This window comes from Carettochelys insculpta, chromosome 13, assembly GCF_033958435.1.
Source record: "Carettochelys insculpta isolate YL-2023 chromosome 13, ASM3395843v1, whole genome shotgun sequence".
In the NCBI taxonomy this organism is placed as follows: Eukaryota; Metazoa; Chordata; order Testudines; family Carettochelyidae; genus Carettochelys; species Carettochelys insculpta.
This window is the reverse complement of record NC_134149.1, coordinates 13,789,398-13,809,875: the sequence shown is the minus strand read 5'-3', so window position 1 is coordinate 13,809,875 and position 20,478 is coordinate 13,789,398. Positions and strand designations below refer to the sequence as shown.

The 20,478-nt window shown below is 46.9% G+C and overlaps 2 protein-coding genes across 6 annotated transcripts; one reads left to right on the top strand and one right to left on the bottom strand.

Annotated features, from left to right (window-relative positions):
* Positions 1-1,003: 1,003 nt before the first annotated feature.
* Positions 1,004-10,810, top strand: NKAP (NFKB activating protein). Its single transcript, XM_075008039.1, has 9 exons — positions 1,004-1,431; positions 3,463-3,543; positions 3,924-3,997; positions 4,208-4,321; positions 7,178-7,226; positions 7,707-7,819; positions 7,957-8,032; positions 9,368-9,517; positions 10,022-10,810. Exons 1-9 carry the CDS (start codon positions 1,088-1,090, stop codon positions 10,194-10,196), a joined length of 1,176 nt encoding a protein of 391 aa, XP_074864140.1. The 5' UTR covers positions 1,004-1,087; the 3' UTR covers positions 10,197-10,810.
* AKAP14 (A-kinase anchoring protein 14) lies at positions 7,757-18,952 on the bottom strand. 5 transcript variants are annotated; one of them, XM_075008040.1, is made up of 6 exons: positions 18,734-18,952; positions 18,553-18,644; positions 15,683-15,862; positions 14,419-14,477; positions 14,146-14,198; positions 10,956-11,809 (listed from the first exon to the last, which is right to left on the bottom strand). In XM_075008040.1, exons 1-6 carry the CDS (start codon positions 18,849-18,851, stop codon positions 11,733-11,735), a joined length of 579 nt encoding a protein of 192 aa, XP_074864141.1. In that variant the 5' UTR covers positions 18,852-18,952; the 3' UTR covers positions 10,956-11,732. The 5 variants fall into 5 exon arrangements, with proteins under 5 accessions (XP_074864145.1, XP_074864141.1, XP_074864144.1 ...); XM_075008043.1 differs by having other exon boundaries at positions 15,683-15,825; XM_075008041.1 differs by having other exon boundaries at positions 15,683-15,814.
* Positions 18,953-20,478: the final 1,526 nt, after the last annotated feature.

Here is a 20,478-nt window from a genome sequence, read left to right as displayed (position 1 = left end):
TAGCACAGCGGCCACTAGCTCACAGCCTGCACAGAACAGGATGCTAACGACAATGCCAAAAGGGCGGCAGGATACAAGTTTTTGATGAGAGTTTACTCTTGCTCTCCTTGGGCACTTCCACCTCCTGCAGGATTGTGGTGTAACACACACACCTAGGTGTGATCACTCTCCCATGTAGTGACACCTAGCCCACTTACACATCTCGTCTGCAGCCTTAGCTAAGAGCCAGGGGGCTTTTAGCTCAAACTGTAGAGGCTCATGCACCAAGCACAGGAGCTCCCAAGTTCAAGTCTACCCTGTGGACAGTCACACAGGCTCCTCATTGAATGGCACCTTTGTAGCGCCACCGATTAAATTATCCAGTGAGAGCTCAGTACAGCAATGGAAGTGGCTGGAACTGAGGCTGACGTGGGACAGCCAGAGCCTCAATAAACGCTGTTTCCATCTGATGGCTGGTCTGGGACCTGTCAAGCAGGTGCTGGTCTCAGGCCGGTTCCCTGGTGGCGACTCACAGACCATCCCCACCACGGCGGGCAGTGTCATCGGCTCGCCTGTCTCCGCCTTGCACCCCCTGGGGAGCCCCACCTCCAGGAGGGGGGCGGGGGTCGTAGGATTTCCCCCGGCCACCCAGAGAGTCGTGTCCCTTGCACACGCGTGGGGCAGCTCCCACCCCGGCTCCCGAGCGTGGGGCCGGGCTGTCAGATTGGGCGGTAGGGGGAGTCCTCCTCTTGGTCCCTGCACTCTGCCCGCTACTTGGCCTCCGACACCGCGAAACCGCCTGGCCTGACGCAGGAACCAAATGATACCGCCTCGTTGCAGGCGGCGAGTTATTCTGTTGCACTCGGCAGGTCAGACCCTCTTTGCACGAGGACCGGAAGGGTTTGGGTGTGACACTTGGAAATTGTTTCCCTGCGGACGGATGTGGGTGAGGTACCCGGAAGAACTTTCATAGTTCGGGGCAGCGACCGGAAGTGGTGTTGCGCGGAGCGGTTTAGTGGTGCGCCACCCGGAAGTAGCTTGTGGTGGCTGCTGGCGCTTGGTTAGCAACCCGGGAGGCATTCTCGCGTCCCGGCCTCTGGAGGCCGTGATGGCCCCGGTGTCCCGGTCTCGAAGCCCGCAGGGCTCTCCGGAACCCCGGCGGAAGGGCGGCGGCAGCAGCAGCAGCAGCAGCAGCAGCTCCCCGGCGAGCCCCTCGCCCCCGAGAACCAGCCGGCCCCACCGGCCCGCTTCTCCCGACAAGCGAGGCAGGAGGTCGCGCTCTCGGGAGCGCAACGGTTTGAAGCATCGGCGGAGCCGCAGCTGGTCCCGCTCCCGGGAGCGCACGCCGGGCGGGCCGCGCTCCTCCGCGCACCACGGGCACCACCACCACGGCAGCAGCAAGCAGTGGCCGGACTACTACGAGAAAGAGAAGGAGGAGCTCCTACGGCAGAGGCGAGTCCCAAGTCGGCCCCTGCCCCAGTCCTGCCCCCCTGGCGCCCCGCGTCGCCTCTGGCCAACATATTGCGAGGTGGGGCAGAGGCAAGAGCTAGCCCCGGAGACCTCGAAATACCGCCCTGTCCTTGTCGGAGTCCCCACACTAGGAGCCAAACCCCCAACAGTGGTGGCGCACCCTGGGTGTACCCCAGCCTCCCTTAGGCTATAGAGTCTCCAAAGCCCCTTCTGTCCACTCTCCTTGGTCCTGCAGACATGAAGACAATCCCTTTTTCCCAGTGCAGGAGTGTGGCCTACAGTACACATTTTAGTGCCTTGTCCAGCCTTGTTCTAAATGTCCCAGTGCAGCTCACCACTTAGCTGCTATATTCATTTCTTGCTCCACTTTAGTTTTTGATAAACTAGGATGGCTTTCCCCTGACTTTGTCCATTAAAGAAATGATGTAGGAAGTTAATAGGTGATCCAAAGGGACATGACATGAAATAGTGTGCAGATATTTATATTAATGTAATTATGTAGCCCCACAGGTCTGATAAGGCCCCACTCATTAAATTATCTTGCGTTGCTTGCAGAGCTTACACAGCTTACAAATAGTTATGGCCATACCAAATTCATGGCCCATTATGATCGATGTCATGGTCATAGGATTTTTTTTTAAATGGTAAATTTCATGATTTCCAACATTTAAATCCAAAATGACATGGTGTTGTAGGGTTCCTGGCCCAAAAAGAATTATGTGGGGCTTGTCAGGTTATTGCAAGTTTGGGAGGGATTGCAGTATTGCCACCCTTATTTCTGCACTGCTGTTGCTGGTGGTGCTGTCCTCGGAGCTGGAGATCATTGGCTGCTGGCTGGGAGCCCAGCTCCAAAGGAGGAGCTACTGACGGCAGCAGCACAGAAGTAAAGATGAGATGGTATTGTCACCCTTATTTCTGCATTGCTTCCTGCAAGGCTGGGGCCTTTGCAGCTGCCACTTTCTAGGTGTCCAGCTCTGAAATCAACAGTGCAGAAGTAAGGGTGACATGGGTGTAGTATTGCCACCCTTACATCTGCAATGTTACTGTTGGGATGCTACCCTCAGAGCTGCCCAGCTGAAAAGGCAGGGTAGAAGTAAGTTAAAATACAATGAACAGCACCACCCCTTTGCATTTCTGTTTGGATTAGGACCTCCAATTTGAGCAATGGTGGTCTCCCCCATGCAATCTGTATAGTATAGGGTAAAAGCACACAAAAGGCCAGATTTAACTGGAAGACACCAGACTTCATGGTCTGTGACATGTTTTGCATGGCTGTGAATTTAGCAGGGCCTCACAAATAGTACATCCACAGATGCTGGAATTAGGAGTGCCGGGGGTGCTGTTGCATGCCCAGGCTTGAAGTAGATTCCATTGTATATAGGGTTTGCAGTTTGAGTCAATGACTTCTCAGCACCCACCCATATAAAGACTGCTTCAGCACTCCCAAGGGTAACATAAGGTGATGACAAGCCTGATTGTTCTGATCAAAAGCAAAGCATCATGCATTGGAATAATAAACTGTCTCTACTGATTACGTCTTCCTTTTTTTTTTTAAATGAGGGCCACTGGAGAGAGGTCTTGGGCAATAATCTGCCACAGACTAGTTACCTTTGCCTTTGAGTTTTTCCACAAAAAATAATGTGTCTAAAGTATTTAATGTGATGATTACATCCATTTCCTGAAACAATTAATTGGGAACAATATGTATGTGGCCAAAAACCCTGTTTTTACTACAAAGTCTGAGGATTAACTGATGCTTGCAGAGGTTTCCTTTAAAATTTCTCAACCCTTTCTTGGTTGCTGTCCTGCTAATTGAGAAAGCCAGTGTTAAACTAAGGGTTATTTTTGGAGGGAATAAGCAAATGTTAAACACTGAAGTGAAGAAAATATCCTTTCATTAGATTGGATTTTGGAGACTAGAAATGCTGTCAAAACACAAAACTACTCAGGTTTTGAATACCTGTTTGGTGGGAGTAGCACATTAGATTTTAATGCTGGTATGTCACTTTGTAGGAGATTAAATGAGAGAGAGAGGATTGGAGAATTGGGAGCACCTGAAGTCTGGGGACTGTCACCAAAGGTTCCTGACCCAGAGTAAGTATTTCTTTTGGAATTTTTTAATCTTTTGGCTCTCTGATCACTGTCAACACTAATATTTACAGAAAAGTCTTGTTCTTGCTTTGCTTTCTCTGTTCCTTGTAATTCACGTTACACATCTTCACACTTAAATCAATAAACAGTCATGCCTGGATATGATTTTTTTGGTATAAACCCAATGGATCAATTACATAGTGTTTCAGCATGTTGTATATCAAATGTATTGTGATTTGGAGAGTGACTCAAGTATTAGTTATTTAATGGCTTCCTTCGTTACTAACACAGTCTCTGAATTTGCAAACAATTGCATGTTTGATTTTTTTAGATAAACGATCCAAAATATTCATTATATTTAAGATCTTTTTGTGCCTGTTCAGTTCTGATGAGCATACCCCAGCAGAAGATGAGGAGGCAAAATCTAAGAGCAGCTCTTCAGATTCAAGTTCAGAAGGTATTTTGTTTTGATCATAGAAGTTGTTTGCACACTAATATAAGATTGAGGGTTAGAATCTGTTCACTTTACTTGTCGAGATCTCTGCTGACTTCAGTAAGACTCGTCCAGCGTGATAGAGTAGCCCATGTGAGGGGCATGCTGGTGTGTTAAATCCAAAATATTAGTGGAGTATCTTGCTGCAAATGTTCTCTTTTTAAATCTTTTCAGAAGAGAAAAAGAAGAAGAAGAAAAAGGAGAAGAAAAGAAAGAGGTCCAAAAGAAAACACAGAAAGCATTCCGAGGACAGCGACAGTGAGTCTGAGTCTGAACTGAACTCCAGTGGTAAGAAAACAAGGCTTTTTTTTAAACTCTCTGGTCTGACACTGTGCATGTGCTTTATAGGCTTTTGGAATATTGTGCCTGTTGGAATCCTTGTAGTGTTCTGGAATTTTGTATTTTAGTTGCTCGTTATGGGGAGAAATCTCTGTGAATCTGACTGCAGCTGGGGTGGAGAACTCCCAGTCTGGATCTGGCCCCGCTTTGCCTGGATGTGGACCCTGAGGCTTGGGGTTCTCCTCCCCACAGCCAGTCCTCGGTGGGCTGGAATTCTAGGCAGTCAGAGTAGGGGGAGATGTCCGGACGCAGCAAGAGTGAAAAAAGGCTCCATGGAGATACTTTTCTGTGCCACTGCTGTTTCTGCAGCCAGGGAAGAGGGCAGGGGTGGTGGCGGTGGCCAGAGGTGGTGATCCCAGTACATTCCTGTCAGCTCCTCCTATCCACACCCCCTCACCCTGCTCCTGCATTCTCCCTCCCTCCTAGACCCTCACCTCCTGCCCACTTTTGCACCCTCGCTCCTGCCCAGACACCTCGCCTCCAGCATACTCCTGTACCTTCCATTGCTGCCCCCAGCCCACTTATGCCCTTACCTCCCACACAGATCACCCACTGCTGCACCCTCCCTCCAACCCAGACTTCCCACCCTTAGCTTGTTTCTGTACCCTCCCATCCAGACCCCAAACACACACCCTCAGGACACTCTTGCACCTTTCCTTCCACCCAGATCCCACACCTGCTCCCCAGCAGCCCCTTCCTGCACATTGAACCCCCAGCTCTACTTTTGCTCCCACCCTGGGCCCCTAAAGGAGTTAATCTGGCCTGGGAGAAGCCCTGAACTGCAATCCGCACTTCTCCTCCCTCCTGCCCATGGTGCTGGAGCATGGGATGAGTGAGGTGACTGTCAAAGGTCACGTCAATAATGGTTTTATGTTTTTTTGTTTGTTTCTCTTTTATGTGGCCTCCGACCCAAAAAATGGTTCCCTGTCCCTGGACTACAGAATACATAAGAGATTTTCTTCTTCTCCCAATAGCCATGTGATAGTAGTGAAACTTTTTGTAATTCCATTTCTACCTGAGTCCATCCGTCATTTTTTCAAGCTGAGCCGTTTTTCTTTGTGCCCCTTTCCTAGTCTCATGTCTGGGTCACTTCTTACGTTTAGAATAGCCTCTGTTCTTGTGTATCAAATCACCGTTCTCTCCATTCAAATGTCTCCTTAAAACACACCCTCTGTGAAGTCTCTCAGCCCTGAGCCACTTTGTGCAGGATGTGAAATGCCAGCATTCTAGCCCAGAAACAACATACAGCCTCTGTTGCTGGGCTTCAGTAATGAATTGCTAATCCTGACATTCTTTCACTTGTCTGTTGCGTTTCCTGTGCCTTGATTCTGCATGTAGGGTCTGGCCATCAGGGAATGGTCTCCAGAATTTCATCCAGCAGGCATTTCAGGCCAGGTGGTAATAGTGTAGGAGCATATTGAACAGTTTTGACGTTGATTTGCAATTGTAAATGGCCTGTAATTGAGACCCTCCTCTCTAATACATGGAACTTACTCTTGGGGGAATTCTGTCATCAGTGTTTTACATTTCTGCATATTTTATTTTCAAAACATAATATGATCACACCAATTTCAATTCTTTCGGTAACTTGTTTAAAAATATTTGTCAGCAAGTATGTCTGTAACAATACAGACAAAAAAAGGATTCGGGTAATTTTTACAAGTAGATTTCTTACCAGGCCTAATGCTACAGAACATTGAGTAATTCATTTAAACTACATTACAGACACACATTTCTCACATCCCTCAGCAGTGAAAGGCTTTTGGGGGCCTGAGGAGTAATGGAGAGCTGAAGGACAGGGAAGGAGCCTGAGAGCGAACCTGGGGGGTTATTGAGTGTGGGTGGGAGTAACATGGGACGGTTTTGTTGCGGACTTTTTTCTGGTGTAGAGGGAAGGTTGTCAGGGAGTTGGGGAGCCTCCCCCATGCGGGCCATGGCTGACCGAAAACTGGTCAGGCACATTGGCTCCCATCACCGTGTGACCCTGGCAGCAGCTCTCCCATTCAGCCACAGGGCTCAGTGCTGTAACCCCACTTAGCTCCTGAACCTGTGTCCTAGTCAGTTCCCATCACTACCCTGTCTGAGTCATAGTCTGGAACCTCTCCTGCCTCCATTGCCCCCGCTCTGTCCGTGTGATGAATGTGATGAATGGTGCTGTGATGAATGCAACAGGCTGCTGGTTGTTCTGGTGCCACAGTGGCCTCTGGTGGGTGAAAGGCAGAACCGCAACAATGTACAGGATGGATCTCTCTAGTCTGGCACCCTCTGGACCTGACCAGTGCTGAACAAGAGAATTTGTTGGCCTACAGGAGGTCAATATTGTCCAGCAGCATCACCAATGCTTCCACTGTTTACTGGGCTCTTAGAAGACATTCAGGGGTAAATTAGAGCCAAATAACAGCACAGAACACTGCGAGCCAGGACTGTGGCTGGAAACAAATTTTATGGGCCCATGGGAAATTTGGCCACGCCAGTGGTAAGTGGTTATCCAGCTAACTACAATCATGCCAGATTACAGATGTCGCTGGATAAGAGTGGGCCGGACTAAAGAGGTTCAACCTGTGTTGTTGATAGTTGTCAAAAAAAAAAAAATCTGTGCTGGAAATTAATGTTGTATATTCTGGTGCAGGTTGAGTTGAGGAATTCAGGGACGTATGCTTTTATCTTGGGTGAGCTGCTGACTGTTGTATGCCTTTAGTTTTCTCCTCCTTGCTTTAGTTGCTGTTGAAGAGGGGATTATATTTCCGATAAAGAGTGATGAAGCATCAAGCTATTATTATGGGGTTTTTATGTTCAATTTTTCAGATGAGGAAGATAAAAAGAAACCCAAGAAGAAGAAAAAGAAACACAGAAAGTAAGAGCAGTTCTCAAAAATATTGCATTAAAAACCTGCTGTTTTTAAGTCTTTATGTGTCTTCTACTAGGGGAAGCACTATTTCAATATTATTTCCCTAGCTGCTAAGGAAGTGCCAACATTTCTGTTTGTCATGTAGTTGAAAGGGCCAGGATATTATGTAATAGCCTAATTTCAAAATCTGCATGACTCTACCTCAACAAACTGAATTCTGGCTTATAAAAGATGCCGTCGAGACTTGAAAGAATACTCTGCCAAAGAAAAGTGCATGGAAACCCATAATGGTGCTTGGAGGGTCTGTATAATGGAATGTTTTTTTTGAATTACTGCACAGATACCAAAAAAGAAAAAATAATTAATTGAACCCTTCACGTGGATGATGCTTCAATAATTGATCAATTAAGCCTGGCCCCTCGCACCGTTGCCTTTTCCTCACTAGATTATAAATGGCGGTCGGTCTCGTCTTTATCTTCGTAACAGAAAGAAGTCTAAGAAAAAGAAGAGTAAGAGGAGTAGGAAGAAATCCAGTGATTCAAGTAGTGAAGATTCTGATGAACCACTTCAAGGGGACGATCTCTGGATTGAGAGATCAAGTAGGTTCTTTCTATTTAACTCATCTGTTAAAACTCCTTGGTATTCAGTTCAGTAGCATCAGTTGATGTCCTGTGTGACAGATATGTGCAAAACAGAAGGTACAACAATAACGTTCTTGATTATTTGTGTATTGCAGAAAATACAGAAGCTGATAATTTAATTGGACCAGAAGCTCCAAAAATGCATGCATCTCAAGATGATAGGCCTTTGAAGTAAGTAGTCTATATATGATTGATGCAAACAGGTCAAATCAAAGAAAGTAAACATGAAGACTACTATGTCACCTTTTTACCTGACAGCTGTATGCTAGAAAGTTGCACAATGTGTACATGCAGGAATCTGTCAGAAGAGATTGTTACAGGCACTTCATCTATTAGAATAAAATAGCACATCTAATCATGAGTGATGAGGAGGTTTTTCCCACTGACTTTCATTTGTTAGAAGCACTAAGTCTTGGTTTTATTCTTAAACTGAAAACCTTGTGGAATCAGCTAGAACTCTAAGGCTATGTCTACACTAGAAGCATCTATCTACGGAAGTTACTTTCAGAAGAGATGTTCCTACAAAACTTCTGTTGACAGATCGTGTCTACACATAAAAACAGCTTGATCTTTTCATCCACCATGTTGGCAAAAGAGCCCCCAGACCATCTACACAGCTTTTTTGTCAGCAGTTTCTGTCAGCAAAAAGCCTTTTTTTGTGTAGATGCTCTGCAAGTTTTGTCTGCAAAACTCTAGTGTAGACGTACCCTGATCAGTGTGTGTACCTTATAACTTTTGTTACAGGCAACTTGTTCCTTTTTTCAATAGAGTGGCCACATTGCATTATTTTTTTCAAATGCTTTCTGCAATATGGTAACTTTATCCCATCTTACTATTAAATTAAATATCCATTTTAATTGATTTTTTGATGAAGCTGTTGGCTTACAATCTCTCTGGTTGATGGAAACTATGAGAATAAAAGAAGCAGAGACATTAACTGGAGGACTGACTATCTTGGGTGATGAATAGTGAGAGATCAAGTGAGTTACTTTTACTGACCATTCCTCTCCAGAAGAACAGTTACATGTCAACCCAGAGAAAGACAGTCCTGTAGTAAATGGAAACTTCTGTTACAAACTTCCTTGCTTCAGTTAGTCTGGAAATCCAGCATGGGAGTGAATATTCCGGAACGCCATGTCCAAGAATTTGAACAAACTATTAAATATGCTGTTGCTGTAGTTTTGTGAAATACATATCACTTCGTTGAGTTTCTAGTGCTGGATTTATCAGGTCTCCTTTGCTTTAGCTCGTGATTTAATTACTCTTGTGACCAGTGTTCCCTTCAAGCTGTGAGCTTGGCAGTCGCTCAGGAGAAATTCAGATGTCACCCAGCTGATTAGCAGAGCGCCCACAGCTAGGTTTTCTGTTTCTCTTTGTGTTGTCCATTTGTACATGCCTTGGTGCCCATAAAAGGAAAAAGTATTCCACACATGGATGGAAAAGATTACAGGGAACATTGCTTGTGACCGGTTCAGTTACAAACTGATGCCTTTGTTTGTTTTAAAGCTACGGCCATGCCTTGTTGCCTGGTGAGGGTGCAGCGATGGCAGAGTATGTAAAGGCTGGAAAACGCATCCCTCGCCGAGGTGAAATTGGCTTGACAAGTGAAGAGATCGCATCATTCGAGAGTTCTGGTTATGTAATGAGTGGTAGCAGGTAGAGTTTGTTTGTTTTTGCTGATAGTACTTTGGGTGAAATTTACAATGCTGTGAGTGGTCAAGTTGAAAGTTACTATGGAACAAAAAGATTAAATAGCCTATGACTATGAACATACTTTTAACCTCTGATGATCTAGAGTAAGTTTATTACAGGTATGTTTTTGTAACAGCAGAAATACTCAGCAGCTCTCCTATCAACTGCACCCCAGTGCCTCAGTTTTCCTTCTGTATAATGGGGATGCTGATTCATGCCTCCTTTGTAAAGTACTTTAAGGTATACAGATAAAAATAGTAGCAAGGTATTACAATTGCATTGGAATGTAAATATCGTTAGAGTTCATAACACTGTAAACCAGATGTTTAGACAATAGAGGAGATAGTGCTAGTGAGTTTCAGGTAGCATGCTGGATGATAGGAAAAGCAATGTAGGATGGGGCAAATTCTCCCAAAGAGGGTGAGGATAAATGGGTTTTTGCCAGCTGACATGCAATGCTCTCTTCAGGCACCGCCGAATGGAAGCTGTGCGTCTGCGTAAGGAGAACCAGATCTACAGTGCAGATGAGAAGAGAGCCCTGGCCTCTTTCAACCAGGAGGAGAGACGGAAGCGAGAGAACAAGATCCTGGCTAGCTTCCGGGAGATGGTCTACAGAAAGACTAAGGGCAAAGAAGACAAATAACTACTTTTTAATTGTACAGCATGGATTGTTGGAAGCAGGAACTAACCCATTCTTCTTGTGACTTGGAAACACCTGTAAAGTGCTACAGTGTTTTCCACCTGATGGGATGCAGTTTTCAGGAATGGATCATTTATATCAGAGAAACAATTACCCTTAATAGGCTGTTTGGATAACTCACTCGCCAGGCGCAGGCGACTGCCCTTAGGGGAAGTACAAATCCTGTATGAGTCTGAGAAACACACAGGGAGGGTCGTACAAGATGGTAATGTACTGATTTAGACCTTGATGTGGATGTGGCAGTATACCACTGTCAACCGGGCTGCTGCTGGTGAAATGAAACATAACCATCTTCCATTCATTTTGGTTAATCATCATGGACATAATCAGGCTAGACTTAACCACCATAAACTGGCCGCAACTGGGAGCAAAAATTAAGGAATTCCTGAATGTCAGCTTAGATTTGATTATGTCTGTTCATTTCTGATATGCTTTTCATACGTTACACAATTTACATTTATGGTTTCCTTTTCGTTTTCTTCCTTAAAACAGCTGCCTTCATCATTCTGTGATTCAGACTCCATTTGTAAATAGAAATATATTTGTAATTTAATAGATGTTGGTTTGAAGTATTTTAAAATGAATATCGCAAGCCATGCATTTTGTAAAAGTAATAACAGTAAGAGTCTGGCCGAGAATCTATGAAAACTCAGGATGTTGAATGAAAGAACTCCCAGCTTGCCTCTTTTTTAACTTAGCTGCTCTACGTAGATATCTGGCTGGTGGGATGAAATAGTAGCCAGTGTTTAGAAGTCCTGGAAATACACAGGCAGTAACTGAGAATTTTAATTCCAGTTCTGAATTTCTTTGCTGATAGAAATCTAGAAAACTTTAATTTTTACCTGTCGTATTTTAATTTCCTTTTTCTCAGTAGTTTTAATCTTTCTTAATATTTGAGGTGAGGCCTGCTCCTGGTCACTTCTTATCCAGTATTTCCCCAGTAGCATCTGGCACGTTCCCAAAATGAGTATCCTGCATATCCTTTAACGTATTCTTTCTTCAATACATTTTAAAGTGTCTCTAATACTTTTAAAATCCTTGGTGTGTAGTTCTGAGGAGTGGAAATATTTCTACCCTTAGTAGGTTTCCATAAATATTGTAGAAATCCTGTTTTCTACCTTTGTTGGATTTATAAACCTTGTTTTAACATAACATTAGGCTTACCCTACCTCTAATCATCTGTGTATATCCTGATCTTTTACCTCTCTTTTGCTAGCACTACTTATGCCTGTGCAGAGGCAGCTTCAAGATCAGAACCTTAAGCTGTCAAATGTTAATGTCATACAAATTTAAAATATGTGCATAATATAGTAATCAGATACTGTCATTGTAGGATATAAATCAGAAGAGCTAGCAAAAGAAGAAAAGGCCAACAATAAAAGCCTAAAACTGTCCCATTTAGTTTATTGCTCTATGCCAACAGACTGTAGGCACACTTTTGAGTCTGATTTAATCTGAATCAAGAGTTTATTTAGAAAGTTATGCTGTCCACGAGAACCCTTTTGCTTTCAATGATGTCTTTGAGCCACTTTTCTCTAACCCGACACTGTCCTGGTCTAGGAAGAAACAAGACAAATAATTTAAGAATGAAGGTGCTAATCAGCTGCACATCAAAGTTCAGCAGCTGGAAAATGGAGCTTTGAAGTGGGCAAAGTATGAGGCTTTGTGGGCTATTGTAAATCCATCACTAATTCAGTAGGCAAGAAGTAGGCACCCAAGAAACATGTCCTTGATGGGATAAGAAACTATACAAGCTCAAAATGGTCTGAAAGTTTTTTGTTTGATGGAATGTGTGGTTTCCCTGACTCGCATGGAGAGGATTTTTTTAAAGAGCTCTGCTTCAGACAGCTTGTTTTCCTGCCTCTGCTTTAGCTCTGTCCTGTAACTTGCTTGTGCTATCAAAAATAGTGTACAGGGATCTGTTCAAATACTGGTGGAGCTAGGTTGGGTTCCCTGTTTGTATAAGGTGTTACAAGCATTCCCCAAACACATCACAGATTACACTCTTAGCTTCTGTCCTGTTGTGCCAGGAACAGCTGGGGAGCTCCCGCTGGGGGGAGGCCCCAGCAGTTGGAGAGGCACCAGAGTTAACTTAATGTCACCACCAGTCAGCCCTGCTGGGGAGGGGGGTGGCCAAAACCACAATGGCCTCAACTGTTGTAAAAGCAGCCAAGGGCAGGGCAGAGCCAGACAGCTCTGTTTGCAGGAACTGACTCCCAGAGAGACCCTACCATAGCTGAGTGTATAGTAAACCCTCAAGAGTCATGCAATTTAATTGCATGTGTCTTGGGTTAAAGCAACTGCCACCCTGATAGGAGTGGGAAATCACTCCTGTCAAGGGTGGCAACCACAAGGCTACCGTCCCTGATGGTATCAGAGAAACTGCTTGTGTCCAAGGCAGCACCCCGACTCTTGCTGCCCCTGACAGCAGCAATTTCCTGTTCCTGTCAGGGGCTGCAGCCACTGCTGTCAAGAGCCATGTCTACACGTGCACACTACTTCGAAGTAGCGGCACTAACTTCGAAATAGCGCCCGTCACGGCTACACGTGTTGGGCGCTATTTCGATGTTAACATTGACATTAGGTGGTGAGACGTCAAAGCCGCTAACCCCATGAGGGGATGGGAATAGCGCCCTACTTTGAAGTTGAACATCAAAGTAGGGCACGTGTAGCCGATCCACGTCCCGCAACATCGAAATAGCGGGGTCTGCCATGGTGGCCATCAGCTGAGGGGTTGAGAGACGCTCTTTCTCCAGCCCTGCGCAGCTCTATGGTCACCATGTGCAGCAGCCCTTAGCCCAGGGCTTCTGGCTGCTGCTGCTGCAGCTGGGGATCCATGCTGCATGCACAGGGTCTGCAACCAGTTGTCGGCTCTGTGGATCTTGTGTTGTTTAGTGCAACTGTGTCTGGGAAGGGCCCTTTACGGGAGCGGCTTGCTGTTGAGTCCGCCCTGTGATGTTGTCTGCAGCTGTGCCTGGCACCCTTATTTTGATGTGTGCTACTTTGGCGTGTAGACGTTCCCTCGCAGCGCCTATTTCGATGTGGTGCCGCACAACGTCGAAGTTGAACGTCGACGTTGCCAGCCCTGGAGGACGTGTAGACGTTATTCATCGAAATAGCCTATTTCAATGTCGCTACATTGAAATAAGCTACTTCGATGTAGGCTTCACCTGTAGACGTAGCTAAGGGCAGCACCCACAAGTCAGACTGCCATCCCTGTCAGTAGTGAGAAACCCTCAAGATAGAGTAAACCTTTGAGTTACGCGGGGGTTGTGTTTCTGCAACTCCTGCATAACTCAAATTTTCCAGCAAGTCAAGGAGAGATGGGAACCAGGCTGTAGTCTAGTTCCCAGCTCCCCTGGGCTTGCAGGAGTTGGGAAACTGACCAGCCCAGCAAGACAGGTCTGTTTCCTGCCTCCCAGAGCAGCAGGGAGCCAGGAATGGGCAAGCAGCCTAGTTCCCCTCTCCCTGCTGCTTGTGAGACCCAGGAAACTGACCAGCTAGTCAGTTTCCTGGATCCCGCAAGTGGCAGGGAGCTGGAAATCAGGCAGCAGCCTGGCTCTTGGTTCCCCTCTGCTTCCAGAGAGGAGAAACTGAGCAGGGCAGCAGTCTTGGTCAGTTTCCCAGCTCTTAAGCGGAAGGGAGGCAGGCTGCTGCCTGGTTCCCAGCTCCCTGCCACTCTGGAGACTGGGAAACCACACCTGTCAGGGGCGGCAGTCACGTTAACCTGAGATAAGTTCAATCAAGTTGTGTATCTCGAGGGTTTACGGTATTCTGTCCCCATTTCTAATATAGCTGCACCCACCATAAATTAACCATGTTTTATGCACAATTGCTAGGGACCTTCTACTCTGGTTCGTTATTTAAAAAATGCTTTTAGAACAAAATATACCTGTGAATAAGTCTGTTTGATTCCAAAATGAAGAATACCTCAACTGGCAAGGTCTGCAATAAATGATAATTGTGGTACAGTTCAGACGTTTGCTAGAGTACAGACAAATTAGGCATTTTTATGAGTTACAGTTCTCTTTTTGTCAAGTTTGCATGTCTAGAACAGTGGTTCCCAACCTTTTCAGTAATGCAGCCCACTTCAATGAGATAAACAGTTCACAGCACACCCATTTTTTTCAGCTGAATTGACTGCTCATGAACGTCACATACTTACATTGCCTTTGGGTACAGTCTTACTGCAGAGGTTTGCACCATAGTAGTGCATCCAAGGAGCTAAGCAAGGAACAAATGCTTTAATGTTTCAAATCCACTACAAAATAGCCTGTCTTAGACAGCGAGCACAGGCACATTTTCAGAAGCTGCTCAATGCCACTCTAGAGAGGTTGAATAGACAAGTAACCACTGAAAGCAGGTTCCCCTCCCTACCAATCCACTGGAGCCAGGACATGGCATTTAAATCACATGCTGGCTCCAATAGGCTCCCACTCTCCATCCCCTCCCGCTTGCCATAGCAGAAAGGTAGGGCAGGCTCCCTGCCCACTCATTGAGGCTGGGAAGCAGCATTCTGGTTGCCTCCCAACATGAATGGGGTCCTGTGAGGCTGGCATGTCCCTTCATGGTGGCTCTTAAAAGAGCCTCTGCAGGGAGAGGGGAAATTGATGAACCCCATGCCAGCTGAGACCCAGCCTTGCTGCTTGAGCGCCAGCTAGCACCAGGGGATCAAGTACTCTTGCTACTGCAAGGGGAAATTGACAAAATGTCATGGCGCACTTGGACACTTATCACAGCCCACTGCTTGAAAACCACGGGTCTAGAACAATACAATCCGTCACCTTATCCTAAGTCAGAACTGAAAGGGATTTGTTTACATGCAGTTCTAAATCTTCCTCGAATCGGACTCCTAGACTGTGCCAAGCTGCTCTGCAGAGCGGGAGAGCTACTGGACAAACTACAGAATTGCACCTGAGTGACTAAGCAAAACCCATCGAAGGCTGATGGCTCTGTGCAAACTTCATTTGTTTTGATACTTAGTTTTGTGCTGGGTCTTCACAGTATTACAGCACATTTGCAAATAGAGCAAGATTAATGAAAGGACCTTGACAGCATACACGCTGTGGTTACATGTTAGCCACAATGGGGAGGAGAGGCCAAAGAACTATCTATTTTAAGGAGGGTCTCAAAGGTTGGAAGCATTTGTATTCCAGCCCCTTTCTTGCAATATTAGTCAGCACAAAAGAGGATGTTTTCTGGTTGTGCAGAGAGATTAACACCAGAATCTTGACAGGGATAAAGTAGTAATCTAATCACTCATGCAGTTAAGAACTTAACTTACTCAGGCAAATTTTCATGTGACACCCACATATTGCAATCATTCATTCAACTGCTTTGTCATTCCACAGACTTAAGTAAGATTTTTTTTTTACTTGCTCATTTCGAAGGGGAAAATGAGATGGTTGAGTAATATTTTGCATACTTACAGGTGGTTTGATTTTGGAGATCTCGATGATGAAATAGACGCATGCTGTTGTTCGTGGGATGGGCTTCCTGCAGGTTGGAATGCTCCAGCGAACCCGGTAATGGTACCTCTTGCTGTACTTCAGTTCTTCTTCCTGGAGGTAATCTGACCAGTGAAGCCAGCTGTCATGAAACTCCCACGTCTGCTGAACATGCACCACAATATAAGACTTCCACTCTCCAGCACGAATAACTTCCAGGAAGTGGGGGGAAAATTGACTGAATTGCTCATTTAATCCTGCCATGCCACTCAAGCTTGAGGAGATGGGGTAGGAAGGAAATGCTACTTTTAAACACAGTCTAATCACAACTACCTCAAGAACTTTCTCCTGCAGTATGTTACTGGGGCAAATACCTTAGCAAGATTCAATGTGCACACAGCAGGGGTTGCAATAACAGAAGACAAGTTCAAGTTAGCTGGGTTGGCATTCCAAGCAAGAGCTGGGTTGGCTGTAGATTTCAGAGGAATTTTTCTCCAATACTGCATAGAGTAGAAGATTAGGTGTGTTTTTAATGTGTAGTATTTTTCATGTCGGAAGCACTGTAAAGCCATGAACAAGCCCACCAGTGGGGGGGGGATAAGGAGTTGCCCTGGGGCTCACCGTTTCAAAGAGGCCTAGAACATTCGCCAGTGTCACTGCTACTTTGGCAGCAGCGGAGGACAAAGCTCAAACCCCTTTGAAGTGCTGCTGAACACAGCTGTGAGGTGTGTTTGGGGGCGGGGGGGTGCACAGCACCATGGTCCCAGCAGCGCTGAGGCTGAATGCCCTCGGCCCCGCCCCCTCTGCCTTGGCTCCACCCCTTTCACCCTTGGCCCCATAAATGTCAAGTGAGATAAGTGAACACTGTCCTGTCCTGCAGGTAGGGACGTGAACACATGCAGCTTTAGGGCCAACTTCTCAAACTGTGTCTAATTTGAGGTGCCTCTGTTTTGGGTGCCCAGCCTGAGACTCCAAAAGCCTGTTTTGCCAGAGCTGCTGAGCTCCCTGGGCTTCAGATGGCCGCAGTGAGAACTGCAGGTGCTAAGTTCTTCTGAAACCTAGACCTATGGGCTCTCTCAAAAGTTAGGTTGTTCAAACATACAGGCACTTACAAATATTGGCCCTAAGTAACTTGTCCCAGGCTGCATTAAATCAGAATTACTGATGGGATTTTAACAGGTCCCTGCTGGAGGCAAGCAGTGCCTTGGGCCAGAGGAAACAGTGCTGGTTGGGGCATTGCCTCTATTCATATGGCTTTGGTATCTTTGCTGTACTTTAAGCTCCCTTCAGGGTCTTGGAGTTTTTCGTGTAGTGTTTGTGAAAAGTCATTGAGTGAGGTGACAGTTAAAAAGAGCCTCTAAGATGATCTGAACCAGGGACAGTTAAGATACAATCCAGGGGCTGGACCCTGCCTGCCAAACCTTTTAATTTGGCCCGGGGCCTGCCCCCGTAGCAGAGAGCACCACCGCTCCAAGTGGCTGGTTGTTCCCTGGGGCTCTCTGCACTGTGGAGGAGGGAGGGTGTCTCATGCTGCTCCCCTGCTCATGGGAGCTGAGAGATTTTGTTGGGGGCAGGGCAGCACAATTTCACAGCTCCCATTGGCTGGTTTCCAGCTGCTAGGAGCTGAGAGATTTTGCTGGAGGTGGGGGGCACTGTGCAAAGCGCCCCCCTCGCCGGTGCAGAGACCTCCATGGAACCGCCAGGGGCTCGGGCTGCTGGAAGGCAAGAAAACCTGCGTAACAGAGCTACCGGCTGGGAGCTGTTTAGGTAAGTGCTGGCTTGCCAGAGCCTGGCTCTGGCACCTCATCTCCCTCCTGGGTCCTGCACCCACTCCCTATATCTCTCCCCAAGGAAGGTGTCTTCTGTTGCTCCCATATCTCCTGAACCCTGCACCCCCAATCTCCCACCCTCGGTCACCGCCCAGATTCTCTCTACGTCCACTACTAGGGTACGTCTATGCTACAGGGAAGATCCACCCTGCCATGACTGATCTTTTGGAATTCAATTATTGTGCCTAGTGGGAGCACATTAAATTGAATTACAGGGCACCCCCATTGACTGTGGTACTCCTGCCTCCTCTCCTGCATCCTACCCCCCTCCCAATCCTGCACCCCAATACCCTGGCCCAGGTCACCCCCTCCTGCACCCAAACTCCCTCTCGGAGCCCACACCCTCTCCTGCTCCCCAGTCTTCCACCCTGTTCTCCATTCTGCTCCCACCCTCCATCCCAGACCTGCGTCCCTTCCATAGAAAAGCGTGGCCCTTGACCCCTTACCAAAACCTTAGAGTGGCCTCCAAACAAAAATTAGTGCCCACCTCTGATCTAAACCTGGGTCCATATAAGTACTTAGGTGCCCAGCTCCAAACATCTGGGAGGAGCTGAGCTGAAGCCCCCAAGACAATTTCAGGGCATGGACATACCTGAGTCTCATCGAAAGGCCATTAGAGCACTGGGTTTTCCAGAGGGGAAAAATAAGGAAATGAAGGGCACCCAAGCATGCAAGGAAAGAGGACGTTCCAGCCACTTAGCCACCCCAGGGTGCCACTGAGGAGTTAAAGGGCTTGCTGAGAAAGCAAAGTGGGGCAGGAAACCCAAGTGAAGCTTGAAAGAAAGCAAGAAGGGTTTCAGCACATAAGGCGTGTTCGGAGCTACCAGGAAATAGAACCAGCTCTGGGAAATGTCCAAGCACCTTTCTGCATGACTCAAGGGATATCTCTGGGGCTGCTCTACACATGCATCTGGAGGAAGGGCCCCAGAGCACCAGTTGGAAAGCCGACTTCAGAAGGTGCAGGCCTTGCAGGCTCCGTATGTTTACAGCCAGGCTGAACAAAAGGCAATCTCTGTAACTTACTGCCACGTATTCCTCGATTTGCTGCTGTCCCCTCTCCACGGTAAAGTCCTTGCACAGTGTCCATTGAATGTTTTGGATGACGTACTCAGCTTCTGAAAACAGACAATACGCTGCGTAAGCGGCCTGCTGGGGCTCTGACATGCGCAAGAGCTTTGAATGCAGCAGGCTCTGTATTTAATACCTCGCTCTTTTTCTCGCAGCTCTCGAAGATGCTCTTTGGCATCCTTGATTACAGCCTCAATTAATATGTGAGCCTTGTCCTTGAGGGCAGCATCTTCATCGTCCCCATTCATGATCATCAGCTTTAGCGGGAGAAACTGACAGGTTTGCTAAGAGAAGGTTAGTACATGAAATTTGGGGATTGCTGAGCTTTCTCGCCTAATCTACGCCAACGGCCCGTCCGCTGATCGGGAAAGAGAGAACAAAAAATGCAGCTGCTTTGATTGGTTAAGTCCCTTATAGCCCCAATGGTCAGGGCCTGTAAATACCCACATCTATGTCTAACTATTAAATATCTCCCCACCCATATCAGAAAGCAGCACTTGCTACTCATAAGCAAAGTAGGTTTAGCTCATTGGACAGGCTCTTTGCTGCAGTAATGTGCAGATTAGCTGGTCAGTTCTGCAGACAGGAGAGTGATGATATTCCTGGGACATCAGGTCTGAGCCTCAGCCATGGCATTGAATTCTTCATGGCCCTGGTGGGAGAGAGTAGAACTGCTCTTGTGCCTACCTGTCTTAAATGCAACTTACAGGGTTTTGTTTTGTTTTTTTTCCCCCTCAGTGGAGGGATCTACTCTATCCCCTGCAGGCTGCAGATTCCCAGGGCTCTTCAAGCAGCTGGGCTCCTTAGAAGAGTGTTTGCACACAGCCGTCACCCAGGCAACACTGGTGCCAGCCAATAGAAAAACAGAGTCGATGTGCAGGCATTCCATTGGATTTTAAAACAAGCAAAGAAAGAGACTTGCTTGAAGTTCAGCCTTTTGGTGCTGGCATCCTGGCTGTGAGGATAGTGACGGTGTCGAGAAGGAGGCCCAGTTCTGCTCTCAGCAAATAGGATCAGACCCTTGAACTGGCTCTCTGTGGAGCAAACTCTGCTGTCCTCTGTCTGTGCCACAATGAGCATGAAATAATAATCCTATGTAGCATCGCTTCACGGGTCAATCTGTCCATCTAGGAAACAGGTGGCCTAAACTAGCAGAGAGGTGGCTTGCAAGATCCAGTGGGCTTTTGTCATCACCATCTTCTATGGCTGTGTGACTTACCACCCTGGGCTGGTGAATACCTGCAATGGGCAAAGAGAGACCGTTGAATCCCTGGGTTGGATTTCCTGGGTTCCTTGCACACAAATTTAGCTGAATGCAGTGTAGGAAGATTGTGGAGGACCACATCATGCATGGGGTCCACCAGTGACAGGAAAGGAACTAACCTGCAGTCTTCAACCTTTATTAGCTCTGATGTTCTGCACCATCAGGACCTCTCCATCCCCAGGTGATGGAACAGTGACATAATGCTGAAGTTTCCATTACTTGTAGTTGCCTCCAGCCACAAAATGCCCTGGCACTGATCGCTCTTACTGGGTGTCCCATATCCTCCACCTCGTTCAGGCTAGGGTGAGCTGTGGCTAGCCTCTTGTCGGTCACTCAATAAAGAGTAGGACGTCTTCATGTCACCCTTCAGTTTGTGAGGCCTTTGATGGCTGCCCAGCCCGATTCTGGAGCCGCAGGGCTTATCACAGAAGGGGCGGGTGCTGGTAGCTATTGGAGGGTCGCGGGGCAATTTTTAGCCGCACTTTTCTTCTTCTCCTCCTGTCCTCATCTGCACTCCAGTGGGTCCTTGCAGATTGTGCCATCCCCTCCCAGATTCCTCGTCTCCACTGGGGACGGTCCCAGGTGATGTTCTCCTGAGCGTTGACATGGTTGTGGCA

Excerpts from the sequence above, each read along its gene's own strand:
- NKAP (XM_075008039.1), top strand. The coding sequence starts at position 1,088 with ATGGCCCCGGTGTCCCGGTCTCGAAGCCCGCAGGGCTCTCCGGAACCC. Across the intron at positions 7,820-7,956 it reads TCTCTGGATTGAGAGATCAA|AAAATACAGAAGCTGATAAT; the intron begins GTAGGTTCTTTC and ends TGTGTATTGCAG. Across the intron at positions 8,033-9,367 it reads CAAGATGATAGGCCTTTGAA|CTACGGCCATGCCTTGTTGC; the intron begins GTAAGTAGTCTA and ends TTTGTTTTAAAG.
- AKAP14 (XM_075008040.1), bottom strand. The coding sequence starts at position 18,851 with ATGATCATGAATGGGGACGATGAAGATGCTGCCCTCAAGGACAAGGCT. Across the intron at positions 18,645-18,733 it reads GCTGCGAGAAAAAGAGCGAG|AAGCTGAGTACGTCATCCAA; the intron begins GTATTAAATACA and ends GTCTGTTTTCAG. Across the intron at positions 14,478-15,682 it reads TCTCCAAAATCAAACCACCT|CTCCTTGGATGCACTACTAT; the intron begins GTAAGTATGCAA and ends TTCCTTGCTTAG.